Source organism: Clupea harengus, chromosome 22, assembly GCF_900700415.2.
Source record: "Clupea harengus chromosome 22, Ch_v2.0.2, whole genome shotgun sequence".
Classification (NCBI taxonomy): domain Eukaryota; kingdom Metazoa; phylum Chordata; class Actinopteri; order Clupeiformes; family Clupeidae; genus Clupea; species Clupea harengus.
Genome location: NC_045173.1, coordinates 21,208,627 through 21,230,769, shown reverse-complemented (window position 1 = coordinate 21,230,769; position 22,143 = coordinate 21,208,627). Strand labels below are relative to the sequence as shown.

Genomic DNA, 22,143 nt, shown 5'->3' with positions numbered 1-22,143 from the left:
ATGAGGAGGTATCAAGGTTGGTCAGAGAGCAGAGGGTGTGAGATGCATTTTATTACAGCGTGAAACACAAACCCTAACTGGAAACATAAGTTAGGACTGAAACCTGAAGAGTGGGATGATAAATCATCACTCTTGATGTACAGCTTGGCTGGACGACCTCACTCCCTAGTCTGCTATCTCTTGTGGAACAGCAGTGAATTGTTAAGAGCCTTGAGAATAAAAGTTCCATGCTGATTCTTGCTGTGATTACACTTGCCCAGCTTGGGTTTCCTTCCGAATGCTTTTTACAAGTGGAGGCTCACAACCGGTACATATCCTGGAGTTCTGAGATTTGTTTACACAGCAAATGGCTGCAATGAAACAAAGAGTGAAAAAAGTCAAGGGGTCTGAATACTTTCCGTACCCACTGTACATAGAGGGGAATCGGGTGGAGAGAGTCTGTCTCTCTTTACATAAAGCAAGTAGCTGACACACACAGAGACTCGCACAGTTTGATTGGGCGGTCCAGAGTGAAAAGGAAAGATTCCTGTGGCAATGTTTGATGCCAGGTGTTATACACATGTAGAAATATATCCAAGGACAGGTACATCAAAAGAGATCAGAAGGGAGGCGATGTGTAGGGTTAGGGTCAATATCAGTGACTGTGCCACAGCACCAGCTCAATGATCTGATCTTATTAGATGAACTGATCAGCTTGAACGCCAATGTCCCTCTTCCTGTCTTTTCTTGTTCCCTTATCATGGAAATCAGGCAGCTGTAGTGCAGGATAACTCTGATGATAAACATCCGCACAGAGAAATGCAGACATTCATTTAGTGTGGTTTCTCAATACACATAAATGCACAGCATCTACTATACGTGATGCATTGGAGGTTTGGTGTGCTGAGACAGTGTGAGTGGCTCTTCACCACATCCTCCAAAGGCATGCATGATGGAATTGAAAGCAACCAACCCTCAGAGGACTTTACATAAAAGGTTGGTCGAAACTGGAAAGAGAATGCAGTCAATAAACAGCCTGCAATACCTGCTAACAGCTACTAGAGGGCGGTGGTGTCTACAAAAAAAACCACAAACTAGCCTTTAGTTGGTAGATGGTCTTGAGAGACAGAAAGAGAGAAATCTAGAGAGAGCAAGAGACTGAGAGCATCAGCTCATGACAAGAGAGGGACAACGAATGTGTACGCTTTCTGAGTTTATTTTTGTACTTCCTGCTTCACAATGTATTATGGTCAGTGCAGCCAAACTAATGTTGTGCATGAACAGTGTGTGTGTGTGCAGTGTGTGTATGCACAGTTTACCCAAGCGGTGTCTGTCTGCATCCTCCTCACAGTGTCCACCTGTGATGTTAGGGTGTTTTCAGCCAGGGCCTGAATCTGTTTGTGCGCATTTGTGTGCATGAACACGCATGTGTGTTTTTGTGCGCATGTGTGTGTGTGTGTGTGTACATGTTTGCTTTTGCGTGAGAGTGTGTGTGTACATGTTTGTGTGAGTGTGTGTTTGCTTTTGTGTGAGAGAGTCTGTGTGTGTGTGTGTGTGTACATGTTTGTGTGTGTGTGTGTTTGCTTTTGTGTGAGAGTGTGTGTGTACATGTTTGTGTGTGTGTACGTTTGCTTTTGTGTGGGAGTGTGTGTGTGTGCGCACAGTTGCTCAGGTCTGAACTCAACTCATTCCCACCTGCCCAGCCAGGCTTAACGCATCTTATCAGTGCATTGGTCTGTGGTAATTATGAAGGTGGAAAGATAAAGGCTGAACTCTGACAACTGTGTCATCTCTCTCTCTCTCTCTCTCTCTCTCTCGCCTGACTTGTGGGAGTGTGTGTATGCCCTCATATCTTCCAGTTGGCTTTGTGTGTGAAAGAATGACCGTCTGTCTTATTTCTGTGAGAGTCTGCACATAGGCTTTGTTGTGAGGACGGACACAAGGGGTTGGAACCTGACAAAGTCAGATGGCTGGATTGAAAAAGATGCAGCCCCTCACATAAGGGGTTGGAACCTGACAAAGTCCGATGGCTGGATCGAAAAAGATGCAGCCCCTCACATAATCAGGCTGTCTCCTGTGGTGTTCCGCAAGGGTCGGTCCTCGGCCCCATCCTCTTCATTATTTACATGCTCCCCCTCGGTTGTGTCATCAGCAGACATGGGATGTCTTTCCACTGTTATGCTGACGACACAGCTTTATATCAAAACTGCCCCAAGCCCCACTGCAGCCATGTCATGTCTCACCGCCTGTCTTGGGGAGATAAAGGGCATGGATGAGCAACAACTTTCTCCAGCTAAACAGTAGCAAAACCGAAGCCCTTCTTGTTGGCACTCCACACCAGGTTCAGTCATCCTCCTTAACTCATCTCACCTTCGACAGCCAGGTCATCCCCCTCTCCTCCACAGTCACTAATCTCGGAGTTTGGTTTGACCCTCACCTGACCTTTAATGACCATATAAAACACCTGTGCAAAACCTCCTTTTATCATCTAAGAAACATCTCCAAACTCCGCCCCACTTTAACCCTATCAGATGCAGAGAAGCTTGTCCACGCCTTTATCTCCTCAAGACTGGACTATTGTAATTCACTTTTCTATGGGATCACTGGCAAGAACATCCAGAAGCTGCAATACATCCAAAACAGCGCTGCCAGGATCCTAAAGAGGGTCCGGAAATATGAGCACATAACACCAATATTACACTCACTACACTGGCTCCCTGTCTCTTTCCGGATTGACTACAAAGTCCTTATACTCACCCATACATGCATAAATGGGCATGCACCTCCCTACCTGCAAGAATTAATTACTCCCCAAACCTCCACCTGCACCCTCAGGTCTTCAAACAGCTCGCTCCTCCGCGTCCCCAAAACAAAGCTCCGCACCATGGGCGACCGGGCCTTTTGCTCGGCAGCGCCACGCTTATGGAACAGCCTCCCTGACCACCTAAGGGCAACGCAGACGCTGGACTCCTTTAAAGCTGGACTAAAAACATTTTTATTCAGGAAGGCATTTCCGGCCTTGTGTTAAATCGTGTGTTAAAATGTTAAAACGTTTTCTATTATGCTTATGTTAATTCATTTTAATTTTATTGTATTATTATAGTTAGTTTTTAATATGTTGGCACTCTGAGATTCTTTTGAATGAAGAGTGCATTACAAATAAAATTAATTATTATTATTATTATTATTATAATAATTACACATACAACCCCCTCATGCACACAGACAGACATAAAAAAAATGCCCATACACGATGTTGCGTGGAGCATGACAGAGAGAGACTGTGCTCCATGGAGGTGCACACACACACACACACACACACACACACACACACACACACACACACACACACACACACACACACACACACACACACACACACACACACACACACACACAAAACTAAAATAAGACTGAGAGAGACTGTGCTCCATGGCGGTGCTCTTCAGAGGACCTCCATCCGTCTCAGGCTCTCTGCTCTGCGGGGTGTGGGGAGCCTGGTGGTGCCGTTCAGTCATCCGCCCTGCGAGGGGCGCTCTGATGGAGTCTCTGTCTCTCTACACACTCTACTGAAGCCCCGACAACCATGAAGGTCAAGTCGCTTTGCCATGAAATGAAAGCCGCTCGCACAGCATGCTTGGGGGAGACTCCGCCTTGAGTGTGCATGGACCACTAGCAAGGATTAAAACGCTAGTTGTGTGTGTGTGTGTGTAAAATGAATAAGCTGACCAAGCGTCAGTCAGTTTAGGGGAAAGCAAACTTTGAGATCATTTCTGTGGGTAAATATGACAACAGCTAATGACTTCTGTCCAAAGCATTAATGAGGATAAATATTATGACAACTGATGATGTGTTGTGCCCAACAGTGTTTACGAGGGCAAATATTATGACAACTGTGTGGTAATCCAACTCCATAATGTCAGATACATTTTTTTCTCCTGAGGGGATGGACGCTAATGCTTACTGGCCTTGTACGCTGAAAGAGCAGCACGTTTGGGTGTGTAACTGTGCGAGTGTGTGTGTGTGTGTGTGTGTGTGTGTGTGTGTGCATTCCAGGGTTGCGTGACATGATGGGAACTGTGACTCTGTGTTTTGTGTGCATTTATGTGTGTATGTGTGTGAGTGTGTATGTGTGTCTGTCCGTTGGTGTGTGTGTGTGTGTGTTTGTCGCGTGTGTTGTTTGTGTGTGTGTGTGTGTGTGTGTGTGTGTGTGTGTGCGTTGGTGTGTGTACACCAGCCTGTGTGCACATACTGGGGTTGTGTGACGTGATGACGTCGGCGAGGGCCTGGTCTGGTGCGGACTCCTGGTTGTTGTTGTCTTGCCCCTGCAGCTTGTCCACCACGGCGATCACACTGTTCAGACACTTGGCCACGTTTGCCCACACCCTGTCCTAGAGGAACCAAAACTACAGTCAGAAAAGCATTCCTTTCTAGAACACACACACACACACACACACACACACACAAAGCGGACGTCTGAATGATATAACGCTGGCCGTGACCATCGTGGACACGCTGCTGACAGAGAGGCTGTGATGGTGCAGATTGAACCTGTGACACACCGTCCTGCGCTCTCTAAGGCTGGATGACTGAAGCTCACTGCCTGGTGATGCTCATTAGTGATGTGTTATGGCCTCGAGGAAAGCCCACAAAAAAGGGCTATTGTTTCTCACACACAATTAATGCTCCGCTCCACTCCACTACATTCATTCACAGGGTTGTTTGTCTGTTTACTCTCCCACACTGCATAGAGGGCAAACACTTTCATCACAAACACACTGCTTCTTCAAGGGTCAACTCCAAGGGTCATGCGCACTGTGTCCAGCAACAGTTCAGTGCGAAACCCGCGTAACAACCGTCGTTAAGACTTTACTCCTCTCTCTCCCTGCAGCAATGAGGGGGCTGACTCTTTTGGCCTTCAGAGTGGCTACTTCTGATTGCCCTACAATCCTTCTCCATTCGGCAGAAAGAAGTCATTTGTGTTCCTCATAGCAATAACCAGGCGAAGAAGGCTGCTACGTCTTTTGTGTGTGTGTGTGTGTGTGTGTGTGTGTGCACATGTGTGTGTTGGGGGGGTGGGGGGTGGGGTTGTGCTTGTTTGTGAAAGAGGGCTGGAATTTGTGAACGGTCACTGATAAGAGACGGCTGTCTCGGCTCTTCCCTCTTCCCTCTAATCCTCTGCCGCACTACTGTGCACTAGCTGCCAAACTGACAGTCACTAGCTCACTGTGTTCTTCCACGCATTCTTCTTTGCTTTCTATCTCTCTCTCTCTCTCTCTGTTTCACTCCATCTCTCATACAACCACTCTCTCGAACTCACCGGCTTCCCTCTTCACATTTACATTCCTCTGTTAGCAGATCCAGGGAAGGAGAAGGAGAGAGAGAGGAAGGAGAAGGAGATAGAGAGGGAGGGGAAGGAGATAGAGAGGAAGGAGAAGGAGACAGAGAGGAAGGAGAAGGAGATAGAGAGGAAGGAGAAGGAGATAGAGAGGAAGGAGAAGGAGATAGAGAGGGAGGAGAAGGAGATAGAGAGGAAGGAGAAGGAGATAGAGAGGGAGGAGAAGGAGACAGAGAGGAAGGAGAAGGAGATAGAGAGGGAGGAGAAGGAGATAGAGAGGAAGGAGATAGAGAGGGAGGAGAAGGAGATAGAGAGGAAGGAGATAGAGAGGGAGGAGAAGGAGATAGAGAGGAAGGAGAAGGAGATAGAGAGGGAGGAGAAGGAGATAGAGAGGAAGGAGAAGGAGATAGAGAGGGAGGAGAAGGAGACAGAGAGGAAGGAGAAGGAGATAGAGAGGGAGGGGAAGGAGATAGAGAGGAAGGAGAAGGAGACAGAGAGGAAGGAGAAGGAGACAGAGAGGAAGGAGAAGGAGACAGAGAGGAAGGAGAAGGAGATAGAGAGGGAGGAAAAGGAGACAGAGAGGAAGGAGAAGGAGACAGAGAGGAAGGAGAAGGAGACAGAGAGGGAGGAGAAGGAGAGAGAGAGGAAGGAAAAGGAGATAGAGAGGAAGGAGAAGGAGACAGAGAGGAAGGAGAAGGAGATAGAGAGGGAGGAGAAGGAGATAGAGAGGGAGGAAAAGGAGATAGAGAGGGAGGAAAAGGAGATAGAGAGGAAGGAGAAGGAGATAGAGAGGAAGGGGAAGGAGATAGAGAGGAAGGAGAAGGAGACAGAGAGGAAGGAGAAGGAGACAGAGAGGGAGGAGAAGGAGACAGAGAGGGAGAGACATAATGCAGCACTTGCCCACTCCTCCTCGTCGTACTCTTTGTGGTGTGGGATGGAGTTCTGGCGCTCCAGCGGTGCCGCTGCCGGCGGCTCCTCTTTGGTGGGTGTCTGCGCTCCGTCCACATTGTTGCAGACGACGGCGTCTGGCTGCGGGCCCATCTGGCCGGGATGGCTGGGCGTCTGGGGCCGCAGGTGCAGTGGCGTCTGGTTCTGGGTCTGGGTCTGGGTCTTGGAGACATAACCGGGCCTCGCGGCGTGCAGGGCCAGCAGAGCACTCTTCACCAGCTCATCCTTAAGAGCGTGCACAAACTGCTCCGTCTGAGGAGAGAGGGACAGAGAGAGAGAAAGGGGGGGGTTGAAACTCTTTTAATGTTTATTGAACCAGTATTTAAACCGTTACATCACTGCACCCTTATAACACATAGTTCAACATTGACAACTTCCCCAGAGAGAGAGAGAGAGAGAGAGAGAGAGAGAGAGAGGGAGAGAGAGAGAGAGAGAGGGATGGTGAAGTACGGAGAATGAGAGAAAGCATTCCAGACTATGAAGAGACAGACAGAACAATGACAAATAGACAAAGTAGAAAATCCAATGGACACACATTCTTCTTCCTCCTGTTCAGAAAGTAAACTTGTTATAAAAGAGAATGTAGAGCTGTGTGTGCGTGCGTGTGCAACGGAGAGATGAGGAGGGGAGGCAGAGGGGAGCAGGAGAGAGAGAGATGAGGGGAAATAAAGAAAAATAGCAACAAAGAAAAAGAGTGTGAGAGATAGAAAGGAGAGGAGAAGAAAAAGCAGGGAAGAGAAAGGAGGATGAGCCTCCTGACTCGCATTATGGCAGCAGCAACAACAACAACAACAAACAATTCAATTACACCTCAGCGAGGCCTCCGCAGAGGAAGGAGAGGAGGAGAAAATGAGAGTGAGACAGAGAGGGGGAGAAAGAGGAGTGCCTTTGATCTCACAGTCATACGCTACTGTATGCTGACGATCCTCACCGGGGGCCGAGGCTCCGTGGAGGAACTGATAAGGGCTCTCAAGAATAATTGAGTTAGCATCCCAATAAGCTAACCACTGAGCCCATAACACACACACACACACACACACACACACACAAACACGCACGCACACACGCACACACACACACACGCACACACGCACACACACACGCGCGCTGCTTAGGGGTGGAGAGAGATAGAGAGAAAGAGAGATATAAAGAGAGAGAGCGAGAGAGATATGGAGAGAGAGATAGAATGGTTGCAAACATTTGTCACCATAACAAAAATGTGCTCTAACCCCATGTAGGAGGAAACAAGTGTGAAATATGCGTGAGAGAGCAAAAAAGGGAGTGAGAGAGAGAGGACAAGAGAGGGAGATAGAGGACAATAGAGGGAGATAGAGGACAAGAGAGCGGGAGACAAGAGTTGGCAAGAAATACATTCAGTGGGAGGGGAACATGGATTGATTGTGTAACTGCAGGGTGCAGTGCTAGATGATGCAGCGGACGTATTTTAAAGCTTAACCCAACTAACCCAACATCACAGTCACTCTGCTCTAATGATCTTTCAAAACAGACCGGCCTCCCTGTCACGGCCGACTCCACACGCACTGGGTCTGGATTCATTAACGACAGCCACTCAGCCTGACTTAAAAAGACAAAAAAAAAACATGGCCCATTGTTTCCTGTTTTGAAATGGCCATCGCCAGAGAAGAGGTTCTATTGCTCGTAGCTTGAATATTCTCTCCCTTGTACGTCGCTTTGGACAAAAGCGTCTGCTAAATGACTAAATGTAATGTAAATGTAAGAGCTCCATGCCTTCTGTGATGAAGATGGCGAAAAGCTCTCTCATGTCTAATTGAATTGAAGGAGGCTGGAGGCAAGCCGAATGGAACATCATTCCAGGCAGCTTTAGGCCCTATTCAGCTCCATCAAGAACACAGCCGGCCGGCGCCATAAGCCATGTACAGTGGGCTCATTGCTTTCAAAAAACACAAACATTTCATTTAGGGAGATTAAGCCGTTCTCAGCTCCTGATAGACTCATCTGGAGATGAAAGCAGAGAATAGAGAATATGCAGCGCATAACCACCAAACACACACACACACACACACGCACACACGCACGCACACACACACACACAGCATAGAAGTAATCAGAAACTGGTGAAAATAAAATAAAAAAAAACCCTGACAAAAGCTTGATGGAATGTGGGGAATGTGTCAATCCATATTCAAATTCAGCTTGGCTTATCTTTTAAATGTAATTTGAAATCTATCAGTCTGTTTATTATTCATTGCATTTGCTGGGGTGAATGAACAAAAGCAGGGCACACCATTCTATGCATCCTGTCTGTGACTGGTGAGGTCAAACACACACACACACACACACACACACACAGTACTGTCTGGGGTTCTGTCTATATTCATTCCCTTCCTGTCCCTGACTTCCTTGTGGGCAGAAACTCAGGAAAAAGCAAACATTAATCTCTTATTGATCCTCCCTTTTTGATTATTACTTTGGCTTGCATGCTATGCTGTGGCTTCCTCCAAGAAAGTTTGCTTACCAGACAACCAGCAAGTGTTAATAAGTAACACCTTGTCCATGTGCTGCCATTCATTTCATAATTCGTGGCACAGAATCAAACAACTCCGTGTTCACAGAACCAATCAGGGATTGTGTTTAATACACTGAGAACCACTCAGGGATTCTGAGGGAAGCTGGAACAGGGTTATCATGGAACCTCTCGTCAGATTTGTATGGACCGACCAGGAGCACCACCACAATATCCAAACCCTTTCCAAAGGGTTTTGGACAACCAACAGTTGATGGTTCACCACTATAAATCTCTGCTCCTGAACTTCTACTGAATGTGTTTCAGTGTTTTCCCAGTGACTGCCTAGTGCTCTTGCTCCTAAAAGCGTCGCTTATCATTTAGCACTGGCCAAAACTGCTGCCTCAAGCACTGACAAAACCCCTCTGGCCGCCCCCAAGCTTTGGCTAGCGCAGTGCAAACTGCTGCTCCCAACCCCCCACTTACCCCCCCCCTCACAGCATGCTAGCACCAGGGCCTATCTGTCTGTCTGTCTGTCTGATCCAGGAGCTGTCAGCAGGCTCAGAGCTCCAGACAGACACAGCTAATTGGTGGAAAGCGCCATGCTGATTCCAGCGCTGTGTGCTGGATTTGCTTTAAGATGACTGACTAAAGCATCGCAGACCTCCCATGGATAGTAGAAGAGTGTGTTTGTGTGTGTCTAATGGCTGTGAGAGAGACACTGATACCGGTTTGACTGCAGTTCAAGCAGCAGAAGGGTGTGGGAAAATCAGCATGGCCTTCAACTTCCCTTCCCCAGGTGTGCAGGGCGGGGCGGGGCGGGGCGGGAGGCGCCACTCGGGCAGCGTGGGGGAAAGCACAAGCTTGCATTCCGAGCGGAAGGCTTCACGGGCCATGGGTTTCCAATACGTGACGGATGGGACACCAGGGGCTTGTGAGTGAACTTTCTGCAAGCTGAGCAGCCTGGCTACACACTCATAGACTGCTGAACGCGAGCACACACACACACATACACATACGCACACACACACACACACACACACAGGCAAGCAAGCAAGCAAACGCACACACATTGACACAATAATTCATACACATTCATGCACATGAATGCACGCACACAGGCATGCGCACAGACACACACACACACACACACACACACGTGCACACACACATAGACCACCATCACCCCACACCAACACCCAGCTTGACATTTCAATCAGAGCTGGGCCAACCGCTGACCACGCTGTTTCACGGGCGCTTCTTCTAATCAAGAGGTGTGTGTGTGTGTGTGTGTGTGTGTGTGTGTGTGTGTGTGTGTGTGTGTGTGTGTGTGTGTGTGTGTTGGAGACATTGATAGAGTGAATGTACCAATTAAAGCAGTTGATTGGGCCCCCGCTCTGCTGTGACACCAGCCGTCTCTCGGCAGCGAACCACAGACTGACAGGGCCAGATGGATTCCATTAATTACGCAGATATAAAAACAGCAGAGCCTATAAACCTGCCCAGCCTCAGTGGCAGCCAGGCTGAAGAGTCGCTGCTGGGGTCTACACACAAACACACACACACACACACACACACACACAGACACAGACACACACTAATGAAGACATACTTGTCCTACACACACATCCAGACACATTCACATGGGCTCACACTCACACAGAGCACACACATACAGATACAATCACACGCACACACACAAACCACACACACCACACACACACACACACTTTAAGGCTTTAATGTCAGCTGGAGCCTGAAGCTGCTGATGCTGCTGTGAGGAGGTAATCTGAGTGATGAGCTGCTGACAGACACCTGATGGGGGTTCAGCAACACATGACAAAGCACCAGTTTACACCTGGGACAGTGACAGGACTGACAGGAGAAGGACACACACACACACACACACACACACACAGAGGTGGACAAGGTATCTCTAAGCCTGCTGTGCTGTGGGGCAGGGCTCATATCTCATTCCACCAGTAGGGCAAAGAGGACAGCAGAGCTGGGACACCACACTTATTGTGCTTTTAAAGGAACACGCGGGGGGCGTTGAGAGAACCTGCAGGGGCCCTCAGATGGGGTGTGTGGGTAGGCTTGAGGGGAGAGGAAAGGAGTGTTGGAGAGGAGGGAGGGAGAATGAGAGGAGATGAGATGAACAACGACAACTGAAAGGCAAAGGGAATGTAAAAGACAAAAAGGAAAGAAAGAAAGAAACAAATACATAAACAACCACGATGACACATCAGATGTTCCTTTCTCTTATGAGGAGAATGAAGACAGAAAAGAATGAAACAGTAAAGAGAATAGGGGAGTGAAGAGTACTTCTGGGTAGGTAGTAGTGGGAGTATATTTCCTCAATACCATCATTTCCAGACTATTTACAGCATGGCAGTATTTTATGTAATGTAATGTCATTTTATAGTGCAAGAAATAAAATATATGTGTAAGCATAAAATAAATAAATACAAATAATAAGAAAAACATCTATACATAAATAAAAAAGAAGATAAAAAAAATAGTAAGACTTTAATCTGTTATTTATTTAATATTTTTTTTTCTTTAGTGGCTGTCCCTTAAATTATGGCAGGCTGTGACATGTCATGCTGCTGTTTGCATTTAGGGACTTTTATTTCGGTCGCAATGTAACAGGAAGTGTTTTTCTCTTTCTACTTCCTGTGTGCACTTAGTCTCTCCCCCTGTCTTAGCTGGAGTGACTGCTGGGCTGTGAAGTGCTGAGGACAGTGGGTTTGGGCGAGGGGGACTCACCTTCTCAGCGAGGCTCTTGAGGGTGTCCCTCAGGGCATCGGCTGAGCGCTGCTGGGCAGCCTGCAGCAGCCGGTCGGCCAGGCTGGAGATGAGGGGCTGCAGCTCGCTCAGGTTCCCCAGCACATCCCTCGCCCTAGCCGTCTGCTCCGGAGAGTAGTAGATACACTGGTACGCTGTACTGTAGCTGTGGAGAGAGAGAGAGAGAGAGAGAGAGAGAGAGAGAGAGAGAAAGAGAGAGAGACAGAGCGAGAGAGAGACAGCCAGAGAGAGAGAGAGAGAGAGAGAAAGAAAGAAAGAGAGACAGACAGAGAGAGATGATTACATTTACTCTCTTGTCAAGATAGGATATCGACATTCAGATTCCGTTATATGTGTCAAAAATAATGCAGTGGTGAATGTGAGAAGTTGATGCATTGAGAGGGTCAGGTGTAGTAATAGTGAAGAGCGACACAGATACAATGCACAATGCAAGAGTTGGGTAGGTTGAGGCACAGTATATGAAGTAAATAAATGCTTATAGGAGGCTATATCAGCTGTAGAAAAAGTAGTGTTTAATGACACTGGTATTGGCAGGTATTTGTAGATGCACATGTCAATGAGCACATTTTCAGTGTGTGTGTGTGTGTGTGTACCTACTGTAGGCGAGAGATAGGGAAGAAACTTAAGAGTAAAGGTAGAGAACGAAGGAACAAATGATTAAAGGTTGTGAATGGAAAGACAATAGAGAGAAAGAGAGAGAGTTAGTGAGTGTGTGTGGGTGGGGGTGGGGGGGTCCGTTTGTTAGAGGGAAAAAATCACTTTGATGGGTCTGCCTCTGAATCGAGGCTTGTGGTTTAAGTGGCTTAGCCATGTTCTCATGACAGATGAGCAGGAGGAATGGCTCCCTTAATTGAGCCCTCTGTAGGGGAGACGGTGCACATTAAATGAGGGTAAATCACTTTAATGTCCTGGGTAAGATACATGTTACATGCAACACAGCAGCAGCTGACGCAAGGAATGTTGCAGAGACATGATTATTTTTTACGCCTTTTATTGGTCCACACACCCAAATCGATGAGGATGTGGGTTCGAATGGGTGGTGTGTAGACCCAATCAATGGCCATCCGTTGACTTTCCTGAGGTCCACAGATTTGCTGGTAGACTCTAGGAATAGATTCATGTTTCCCTCCTGGATCGATGTGGCCCAACTTACATAAAAGGTTCATGCATCTTTTGGAGGCCAAGTAATCAGGTTGTCCATTTGGAAAAAGTAATGATTATTGATCTGTCGGGTTGGAGGCAAGTCACAAATAACTCCCAAAAGCATGAGGTCTATTCAACACCTCAGCGCTTTCAGAGGCTGGGTAGATGAGCCACTCGCAACAACAACAACATTTTTGGGAAAAACATAAAACCACATAAACACTTTTTCTATGGGTCTTCCTAATGCCAGACCTGAAAGAACTGATCTCGGCCAATGAAGAAAAGACGACAAACAATCAATGACTAATTACTGACAAATCTGCTACTGATCCTGGTTCTCATCTTCTCCCAATAGATATCTCTGTGGGACTGAGGTGTGCCATCAGAAAACATTCAGGCTACAGCTCTAACATCTCAATATGGACCTCCTCTCCCTCATCTCCTTGTCTTTGATCTCCAGTTCCTGTCTTTCCCCTCTCACTCTCCTAATCTGTCTGTTCTAAAGAACTATTTGTCTTCCTTGCTTTTCTCTTCTTCCTTCCTTCCTTCCCTCCCTCCATCTTTCTGGCTCTCCTGCACCTTATCTCTTTGTGAGTCTCCTTCCCTCTCTCTCTCCCCTTCCCTCTCTATCTAGGCCAGAGCCTGCAGCCTTGCCCTCAGGCATGACTGACTAATAACAAAGCGGCGTGCTGAGCAGAGCCTGTGGCCATCCTGTTCACTCTGATTGGGTGGCTTAAGTTCCTACAGCTGCAATCAAACATGTGACAAAAGGCCACACCTGTTGCCCAACACCACTGCAGAACCATGGTGAGGGAGCAAAGAGAGGAAGCAGCAGAGTGACTGAAGGATGAAGGAAGGAGAAAGACGGGGAGGGAGAGAGAGAGAGAGAGAGAGAGAGAGAGAAGGGTAAAATGAGGGTTTTCTAGTAGCCAGTAGGGGGAATTGCCGGGCCAGTCATCTGTCTAATTAGCTCCCGGGAGGATAGCCACCCACCACTGCTCGTGGCAAATCAAAGCTCTTTGCTTAAAGAGAAAAAACACATTCCAAAATGGGGGTGAAATATTCTAATGGGTCAGCAGAGTACCCTCACACTGCCATCTCTGTCTCCATGTCTCTGACTATCTCTTCCCATCTTTTCCAATCTCTCTCTCTCTCTGCCTCTAAGTTATTCCGTCAGCGAAGCCCACCACCGAGGCTATTACCAAACACGCTAACATGCCACCACAGTACTGAGCTGATGAGTGGGAAAACGTTCACGGGGGCCCGTCGGAACTGAATAATTCAGCTGGGTCTATTGGCCAGTGTTTTACCTGCACGATGGATAATGACTCTGAGTGTCGGGAAAGGGCTGGGGATTCACATTCAGGGAGTCTCGTTAGCGAGGAGGGGATCATCAGGGCTGGCAGTCCAATGGCTTTTGCACGGCCGGGATTTCAGACGGAGCAACAGCAAGGCAGCCAGGAAAAGAAACAAACCGGCTCACACAACACAGTCCACACTGCTGGCTGTTTAAACTGATGGCCAGAGCCATTAAACGGAACGGGGTGCAAACCATGCAAGCAAGTAGGGGGATACTTTATGGATCAATTTACTGCAGCAAAGTGGAAATCATGCAGCTCTAGAACACGGCGCCACTTAATTGTCTAGTCCTCTAACCTCTCACAGTGTTGTATAAGAGGGCGAGAAAAAAAAGAACGAGTTAGAGAGAGAGGGAGACACAGAGATGAATATTACAAAATGAAAGGAACACATTATCCCACCCGGACCAAAGCAACTCCTCCTGTCTCTGGGCACCTCAGGGGGCCAAGCAGCTTGTTCGCACCCGAGCAGTCAGCACGTCCATCCCCTCCGTGCCTCCGGCTGCAGGCCCTGCCCATTCAAGGACAGCAGACTGAGAACCGCCCCCCTGGTGTTCATAATCAATGATCAATGGGAGTCTGTATATGATTGTAATGAGTGGGAGAAACAACAGGCTCGTCTCCGCAATCAAGCTCTGGTCCCACATATGCACATCACTAATTGAGAGAGAGAGAGAGAAGAGGGAGAGAGAGAGAGAGAGAGAGAGAAAGAGGGAGAGAGAGAGAGAAGCAGGAAACTTAGATTGAACAAGATAGACAACAGCAACGAAAGAGAGAGGGAATTAATGAGGGTCTCTCCTAGCCCCAGAGTGTGGTGTGAGCCTGCAAATGGGAGCAGCCTGGTGCCCAGTGTGCATGTGTGTGTGTGTGTGTGTGTGTGTGTGTGTGTGTGTGTGTGTGTGTGTGTGTGTGTGTGTGTGTGTGTGTGTGTGTGTGCCCACTGATCTAAGGCTACAGCAGCTTAGTGCGCATCGCACTGTTATGGTTCTGACAGCCTGAAAGTACAGGTCCCAGACAAGATCAATCAGGAACAGAAACTATTGATAGAAGACAAGATGGTGGTGGTGTAGGGTAATGCTTAACCACTGAGATGTAAGCATAAGAACAGCTGTTCTGCATACACAGTATGCACAGTCTGTACTACAATATTGAAATCCTGTGCAGCATTACAATTTACACACAGTATTTACATTTGACTGCAGTGAGGGCTAATTATAATTTCTTAGAATATCTACAGTGCTGACGTGGAAACCTAGTGTACATACACCCCCACCTTATAAAGTGAGGAAAGCTTGTTGTGACCAGGTGTGTCCTTCAGTGCAGTACTCTCTTACACATTGCTGATCTCATAAATAAGGGCAACAAAACTGGTATGACCACCTGTGTTGACTGAAGCCAACTTGGCACACATGGAGCATACACACACGGTCACACAAACTTGACCTTGTAAACAGAGGCAATATATATTCAGTGACCAGCTGTGTCTGCTGATGTTCATTATTCACATAAAAAGAACACACACGCACACACACGCACGCACGCACACACTGACCTCATAAATTGGGGACAAGTTCCTAGGGTGACCAGCCGTGCCTGCAATAGTTGTTAGACTACACGCTAATAGTTCACACCAACACACACACACACACACACACACACACACACACAGCTGGCCACATAACAGGTGTGATATACCAGAGAGAGAGGAGCTGTGCCTGTTTCAGTTCTTTCCAAATATCCCCTAGACACACAAACAAAACCACTTCATCCTCCTGAACTGACAGATACACACATGCACACACACACACACACGGTGAAATTACATCACTGTATGTACTGTAACCATGAACCAGTCTCAGCACCTGGACCTTAACACACACACACACACACACAGCCATCTCCCCATCCAGCCCTAGAAGAAACATTCATCTGACTGTAGACGCCTTAAGGGAAGCAGAAGGCGCCTTTTAAAAGAGGGATTGGCTCTTCAGCCATGCCTGCCGGGCACAATTAAAAGGGAATAAAGCCTCCTTTCTAGAAAGAGATATGCATGTATTAATGAGATCTAACTGCCCAGGTTCAGGGCAGAGAGAGAGAGAGAGAGAGAGAGAAAGAGAAAGAGAGAGAGAGAGAGAGAGAGAGAGAGAGAGAGAGAGAGAGAGAGAGAGAGAGCGAGGCTTCTGGGAACCTTTATGTGGCGGTATTGATTGGTCCTTCTGAGTTGGCCGGCCCATCGGCTGCCGTGGTGATGGCTACGGTGCGTGGCGGACTGCAGTGAGCGAGTGACCCATGGCACCTCGGCCATAATGCATCAGTGATGAGATCAGCTCCAGCGCCCCACCCACCCACCCACCCACCCACCCACACCACTACCCATCCCTGGCCCCTCCACCTCCACCCCTCTGAACTGCACAATGTAATGGGAACAAAAGATGGATGGCTTCTTTATTAGGCTTGTGGCGACACCTTTCCTTTCTTTTTTCATTTCTCTTCCACCATCCCTTTCTCTTCTCCAGCGCTGCTCCCCTGTCTCTCCTCTTAGCCTTTTCCCCTGCTTTGTCTCGGTCCAGCTCTCTGCTTTGATTAATCAATGCCGCTTTGAAGGACAGAGTTTCACATCTTGCCTACTGCTCGTTTTTTAATCACGTTGCCATTTTAGGAGAACGACCCTGTCAGAAGAGATATACAAATCTCAGTTAAATAAGATACGTTTATGCCGCCTGCAGTAGGGCTTACGGCTTACTGCATTCATATAAAGCACTTACTATATATCATTATACATGGAGCAGATATCCAATCCTGACATCACTACACATAACTGTATCTCGAGGTAGATGAATATTACTCAGGGATTTGTCTTTATGAGCAATCTATTGGCCACTCAATACATACAGATACGGTTAAGTCCTAACATTAATTTGGAATAATATAAATCATAGCCATCCGTGTTCCTGTGTGGTCACCTGTGATGGCACGCAATATTTTTCCACTTTGGCGGATGACTGACAAACCACTTGATTTGGGGTTGGACGTAACTGGGCTTTGCTGAGGCTTACTCAACTAGCCAGGCAGAAAATTGGAAAAATTGAAGCCACAGAGAGTCATTAGCCAAGTCAAACATAAAAACAAAAGAGGAAGCGCTCTATCTCGTCTGTGCATTAATCCCCATACAATCGCGCTCTCTCTCCAAAAAACTGATTTCACTCCAGTGAACTCTGGGGAGAATATGCTTGCCTTTGCTTTTCGCCGGGGCATGCTTGGGAGATAGACTGCCCGTCCTCGTGCCACTGTGGATGAGCACTTGGGCATGAAAAAGCTCCTGGGCCCCTCCAAAACTCTCCCGGTCCGCAGTGACTCCTTGCTCCTGTTCAGCTAATTGGATCTTTCTAATGAGCAAAAGCACCATAGGGTGCAAAGAACCTCTATCTACAATGCTTGAAAACACACTAACAAAGTCACCACACCACTATTTTACAATGGACACACTTTGAAAAAAGTCTAAAACAATGAAAGAACTCATCGAAAGTTGAACTTACAACATTAAAAGTTTGTCCTAAGGCGCTCCTTTGTAAGTCTTCAGGCTATAACCTTAAAGGTAAAAAAATATTTGAGGCTTCTACAGCTTGTTCACACAAAAAAACAAATCATAACAGATCTTTGCAGAACACTCCAATGAAGAGTCAATGTCTTCAGCCCCCAAATATGTGTATGAGCCAACAGGTTAACTCAACATACTTCCATGGCCAGCATACTTGTCTCTCTATATTGAAGACACCTATTTGCAAGGGCACACCCCAAAAAAAGACAACAGACAACAAAAATGGGCTGCTTGGGCAGGCAAGGAAAACACTGGCCTCCCTTCTCAGTTAGGGTCTGCTCCATTCCCTCTTTCTCCTGGTCTAGACACATCCCGTCAACACGAACACTCACGGAGCAACAAGCCACTAGTCCTGACATTACACAAGTCTTCACAAATAACATCAAAGTTTAAGCCAACAGCCAGCAAATGACTGGTCTAGAGTCAGTTACAAACACTGTCTAGCACAAAGAGTTCAGGCGAAGACTGGAGCGGCTTCTGTTCACAGGCAAAAAAAATGGCTATAAATAACGACTCACAAGAGAAGTGGCATTTGCCACAAACTTTACATCAAAGGGTAGAGATGCATAGGGGAACAGCGGAGTGGAAAGGCAGACTTTATGACTGCAGATATCTTATTAGAGCGGGAGGAGGCCAGGGTGAAAAATAAGGCTGTCCACACACTCTGCCTCAGCTCCTCCTGAAGCCTCCTGCTGCTGATTTAGACACCATGCCCCCAACAGACAGGCACTGTCTCTCTAATTAAACAGGGCTGAACCATCAAAGAGAGAGGGAGGGGAAGAAGAGGAGGAAGAAAAACAGAAATATGCAGAGGGTGACATTGTTAAGAGAGGAGGCAGGAACTGAATCAGAGGCTTGGTTGAATCATGGCTGATACAGAAGTGTACGGAGACTCCTCAGGGGGCCAAGAACATGGTCTACAGCATATGAACGCCGCACGCAATCACCCGACCACCCACCCACCCACACACCCACACACACACACACACACACACACACACACACACTTGTGAGCATGACACTTGGTTCCTGTGGAATATTAAGGAGCTGATATTTATATACCTTGCCAGTTGGAGACCAGCACTATGAGTGTGCTGCGTGGGGAAGCGGTGGGGAGAGGAGGAGGAGGAGGAGGAGGAGGAGATGGGGGGAAAGATGGAAGAGGTGGAGGATAAGCATGTTCCAAGGGTAAGTGAAGGGTGGAGGGTCTCAGGTGGGCTGTTGATCAGTGCCCAGGCCGGGGCCTCGGTGGCTGGGCAGGATAATTGAGCGCATGCCCTCTCTCTCTTTGGATTGCTTTTTCATGTACTTCCTGCCTGATGAGGACACACTGGGGGATCGGAGCCAGCCGTAGCTTTTAAAAGGTGACTCGCAGAGGTCACCCGCCATAACTCTTGAGTAGGATGACACTTGTGTGTATCAGAAAGATGGCACATGTGCTGTCATCTGTTCTTGTGTGCTCAGCATCTGCTCATGTGTGTATGCCGTCTGCCATCATCTGTGTGTGTGTGTGTGTGTGTGTGTGTGTGTGTGTGTGTGTGTGTGTCCACACTTCCTCCTTCTGATTTCTCATTTTCTGTGTGCGAATGAGAGTTCTCATCCCTTCATCTTTTGGCACGTCTTCTAAAAGCCTCCTGAGCTTACCGAGCTGTGTATGTGTGTGCTCATGTGTGGTTGTTTACATGCAGTAAATAGTTTGCGTACGCAATGGAAATTGCTCAAGCATGTGTCTCTGGTGTGTGTCTATCCTTGTGTGTGTCTGAGCTCAGTGGACCGTATGTGTGAATGTGTATGTGTGATGGTCTGCTTCCACTCAGAATTGTGCATATGTGTGTGAGTATGTATTAGTATGTAGCACGGTGGCTCAGTTGCTTGCACTGCTTGCACTGCCGCCTCACAGCAAGAAGGTCACGGGTTCGATTCCCACATGGGGCGCTGTTGGTTCTGGGGGGCAGGTCCTCCCCAGAGTGCACAGTGCTCAAGTGGGCTATCTCCCAGGCCTTTCTGTGTGGAGTTTGCATGTTCTCCCCGTGTTCACAAGGGGTTTCCTCCACTAAGAACCCCAACAGAAAAAACATGCAAAACAACAGAACTCATGTCCATCCCTGACCAAAGATGGACAGTTCACTTCACTTGGTCCCCGGGCGCTACAAGCTGCCCACTGCTCCTGGGGGGTCCTTGAGGAAGGACAGTCCAGGATGGGAAAAAGCAGAAAATAAATTCACCGCGACCTCAGGCTTACCTGCGTGTGTGTGTGTGTGTGTGTGTGTCCTATATCGCCTCCATATATGCACGTGTGTGTTCCAGTGTGTCGTGTGTGCCATTAAAAAACCTGACAAAGGTCTAAAAAAGGATAGAAGTCGGGTATCCATGTTGTCAAGCCTTCACGTTTTCTCTGTTGGGCAATGTGTGTGTTTGTGTGTGTGTGCGTTTGCGTATGTGCGTGTGTGCGTGTGTGCGTGCGTGTGTGCGTGCGAGAGTGCGCTCACCTCTTCTTCTCGCTCTCATAACGGGTCAGTAGCCTCTGCAGCCCGCCACTCTTGAAGCCCTGGAAGTGCGCAGCCGGAGCCCCCACTGTGATGATGTCATAGAAGGCATCTGCAGAGGACACGGTTGAAAGGTCAAGCTGAGCCTCCTGACGCCTCTGTTACACAAACCCATAGTTAAATACCCCAGTCTCCAGCCTGTAGTGGTAGCAGGAGCAGCTGTTCCCAAGATAACTTAAATACAACCCCATTCAAAACCTCACCCATAGTTCATCACAGGTAATAAAAGACACGCCACAGCCTTGCTATGCTATGCCATGCCATGCTGTATTGTGCTTACATGTCGTAAAATGGTGTTGCGCTGTTAATAACTGGCTCCATTGTGTGTGTGTGTGTGTGTGTGTGTGTGTGTGTGTGTGTGTGTGTGAGTTAGCATAGCAGACTATCTTGAGCAACAGTGTTCATCCGACTCATAAACTCTGCAGCACCATGAACTCTGCATTTTTGCTTTTCCTCAATCATGTCAATTCAGTTGAGTTGAATGCAGATGTAATTATATAGGACCAGGTACCGTGTGTACTCTCTCATGGTGTTTTACAGAGACAACTGCACTAATCTGGCACAGTCCCAGTCTGGGTTGGAGGAGTCTATCTGGAGGTCAGAGATGGCATGAGGAGGGGGCTGGGGGGGGGGGGGGGGGGGTGTTCATGCAGGGGCAGGAGCATGGAGCAGTTAGTTCGAGGGGGCTCATATGATGAGTTGCTATTCACATGCTTTGCCACAAGGGGGCATCACTTAGTCATTTTACTGACCACTTAATGACTACTCTTCCTCATAAGGAGAGGTGCAAGAGTGGGGGGTTGGTGGGCAGGTTGCCAAGGTGAACATCTTTCATCCTGTCTTATGTTCCTTGTGATCAATAGACAATAGACAGAACGCCCCGCCCCCCCTTTTCCCTTTTCATTTGTAGATGAAGACGGGGCAAAACACGAGATGCACTCACACACGGTCTGTCATTTTCCTACGCTCCGCAGACAAGAGTGCGGTGCGCATCGCCTCTGAAATAAAAGGGGGTCTACTGGGAGCTGGAGCAGTGGAGCCAAATGAGGAGGGTCGAGATCAAAAGACTGACGTGCATAGATTTCATAACCTTTTAGCGCCCCCCCCCAGGACACCACCACAGATGCTGGCAATCAAAGCCAGAGGATGAAGAAGCTTCACACAATGCAGCATACAATCCAATGTAGTGCAGTCACTGTGACTTTCAAGCCCTACGCTGACAGTGCCTGAAGACTGATGAGAATGCACAGCCTTTAAACTATCTATCCGAATGAAACACAGATATGGACTAAAGCCAGCACAGAGATGGCATTTGAGTTCACCCCGACAGCCCTGATTTTTTTTTTCGCCACTTCTGGGCTCCACTCTGCCTGTTGAGATGACTTTACTTGATCTTCGTGACATTTATTATAGTCTGTCTCATTTGAATGTTTGTAGCAAAGGTTCTGATTTCATGTGCATGTTTTGTTAAAAATTAAAAGGTGGACGGAGCCAGCAATGGACTGGACACTTGCAGTAGCAGGCTATGAAGAAAGGGAGAGAGGTGTATGCATGTCTGTGTCTGTCTGTGTGAGGGTGTCTGTATCTTTCTGAGTGTGTGTGCGCGTGTGATGTGAAATCTGCTGAAGGAGTTGCCATCCCATGTGGATTCTGTTCAGAAGATGTGTGGGGTCCGAAATAGTGAGTCGCCCTCCTGTCTGCCTTCATTAAAGTCCACCCAGCAGCAGCAGCAGCAGCAGCCAGAGTCCACCCCGTAGTCCCGCCCCTTCTCTGTGACCCCTCCCATGCAGCCAGAGTCCACCCCGCCGCCCCTTCTCTGTGACCCCTCCCATGCAGCCAGAGTCCAGCCCCCACCCCTTCTCTGTGACCCCTCCCATGCTGACAGAGTCCACCCCCCACCCCTTCTCTGTGACCCCTCCCATGCTGACAGTTTGCCGCCT

The 22,143-nt window shown here is 48.0% G+C and overlaps 1 protein-coding gene across 3 annotated transcripts in view; it reads right to left on the bottom strand.

Annotated features, from left to right (window-relative positions):
* Positions 1-22,143, bottom strand: part of inpp4b (inositol polyphosphate-4-phosphatase type II B) — a 67,676-nt gene that overhangs the window by 15,722 nt on the left and 29,811 nt on the right. For all 3 annotated transcript variants that reach the window (XM_031559494.2, XM_031559495.2, XM_031559496.2), the window contains 4 exons: positions 20,147-20,255; positions 11,520-11,703; positions 6,218-6,517; positions 4,232-4,370 (listed from right to left, as the gene is read on the bottom strand). In XM_031559494.2, the coding sequence (XP_031415354.1) occupies positions 4,232-4,370; positions 6,218-6,517; positions 11,520-11,703; positions 20,147-20,255 (732 nt within the window). The remainder of the gene's footprint in view (positions 1-4,231; positions 4,371-6,217; positions 6,518-11,519; positions 11,704-20,146; positions 20,256-22,143) is intronic.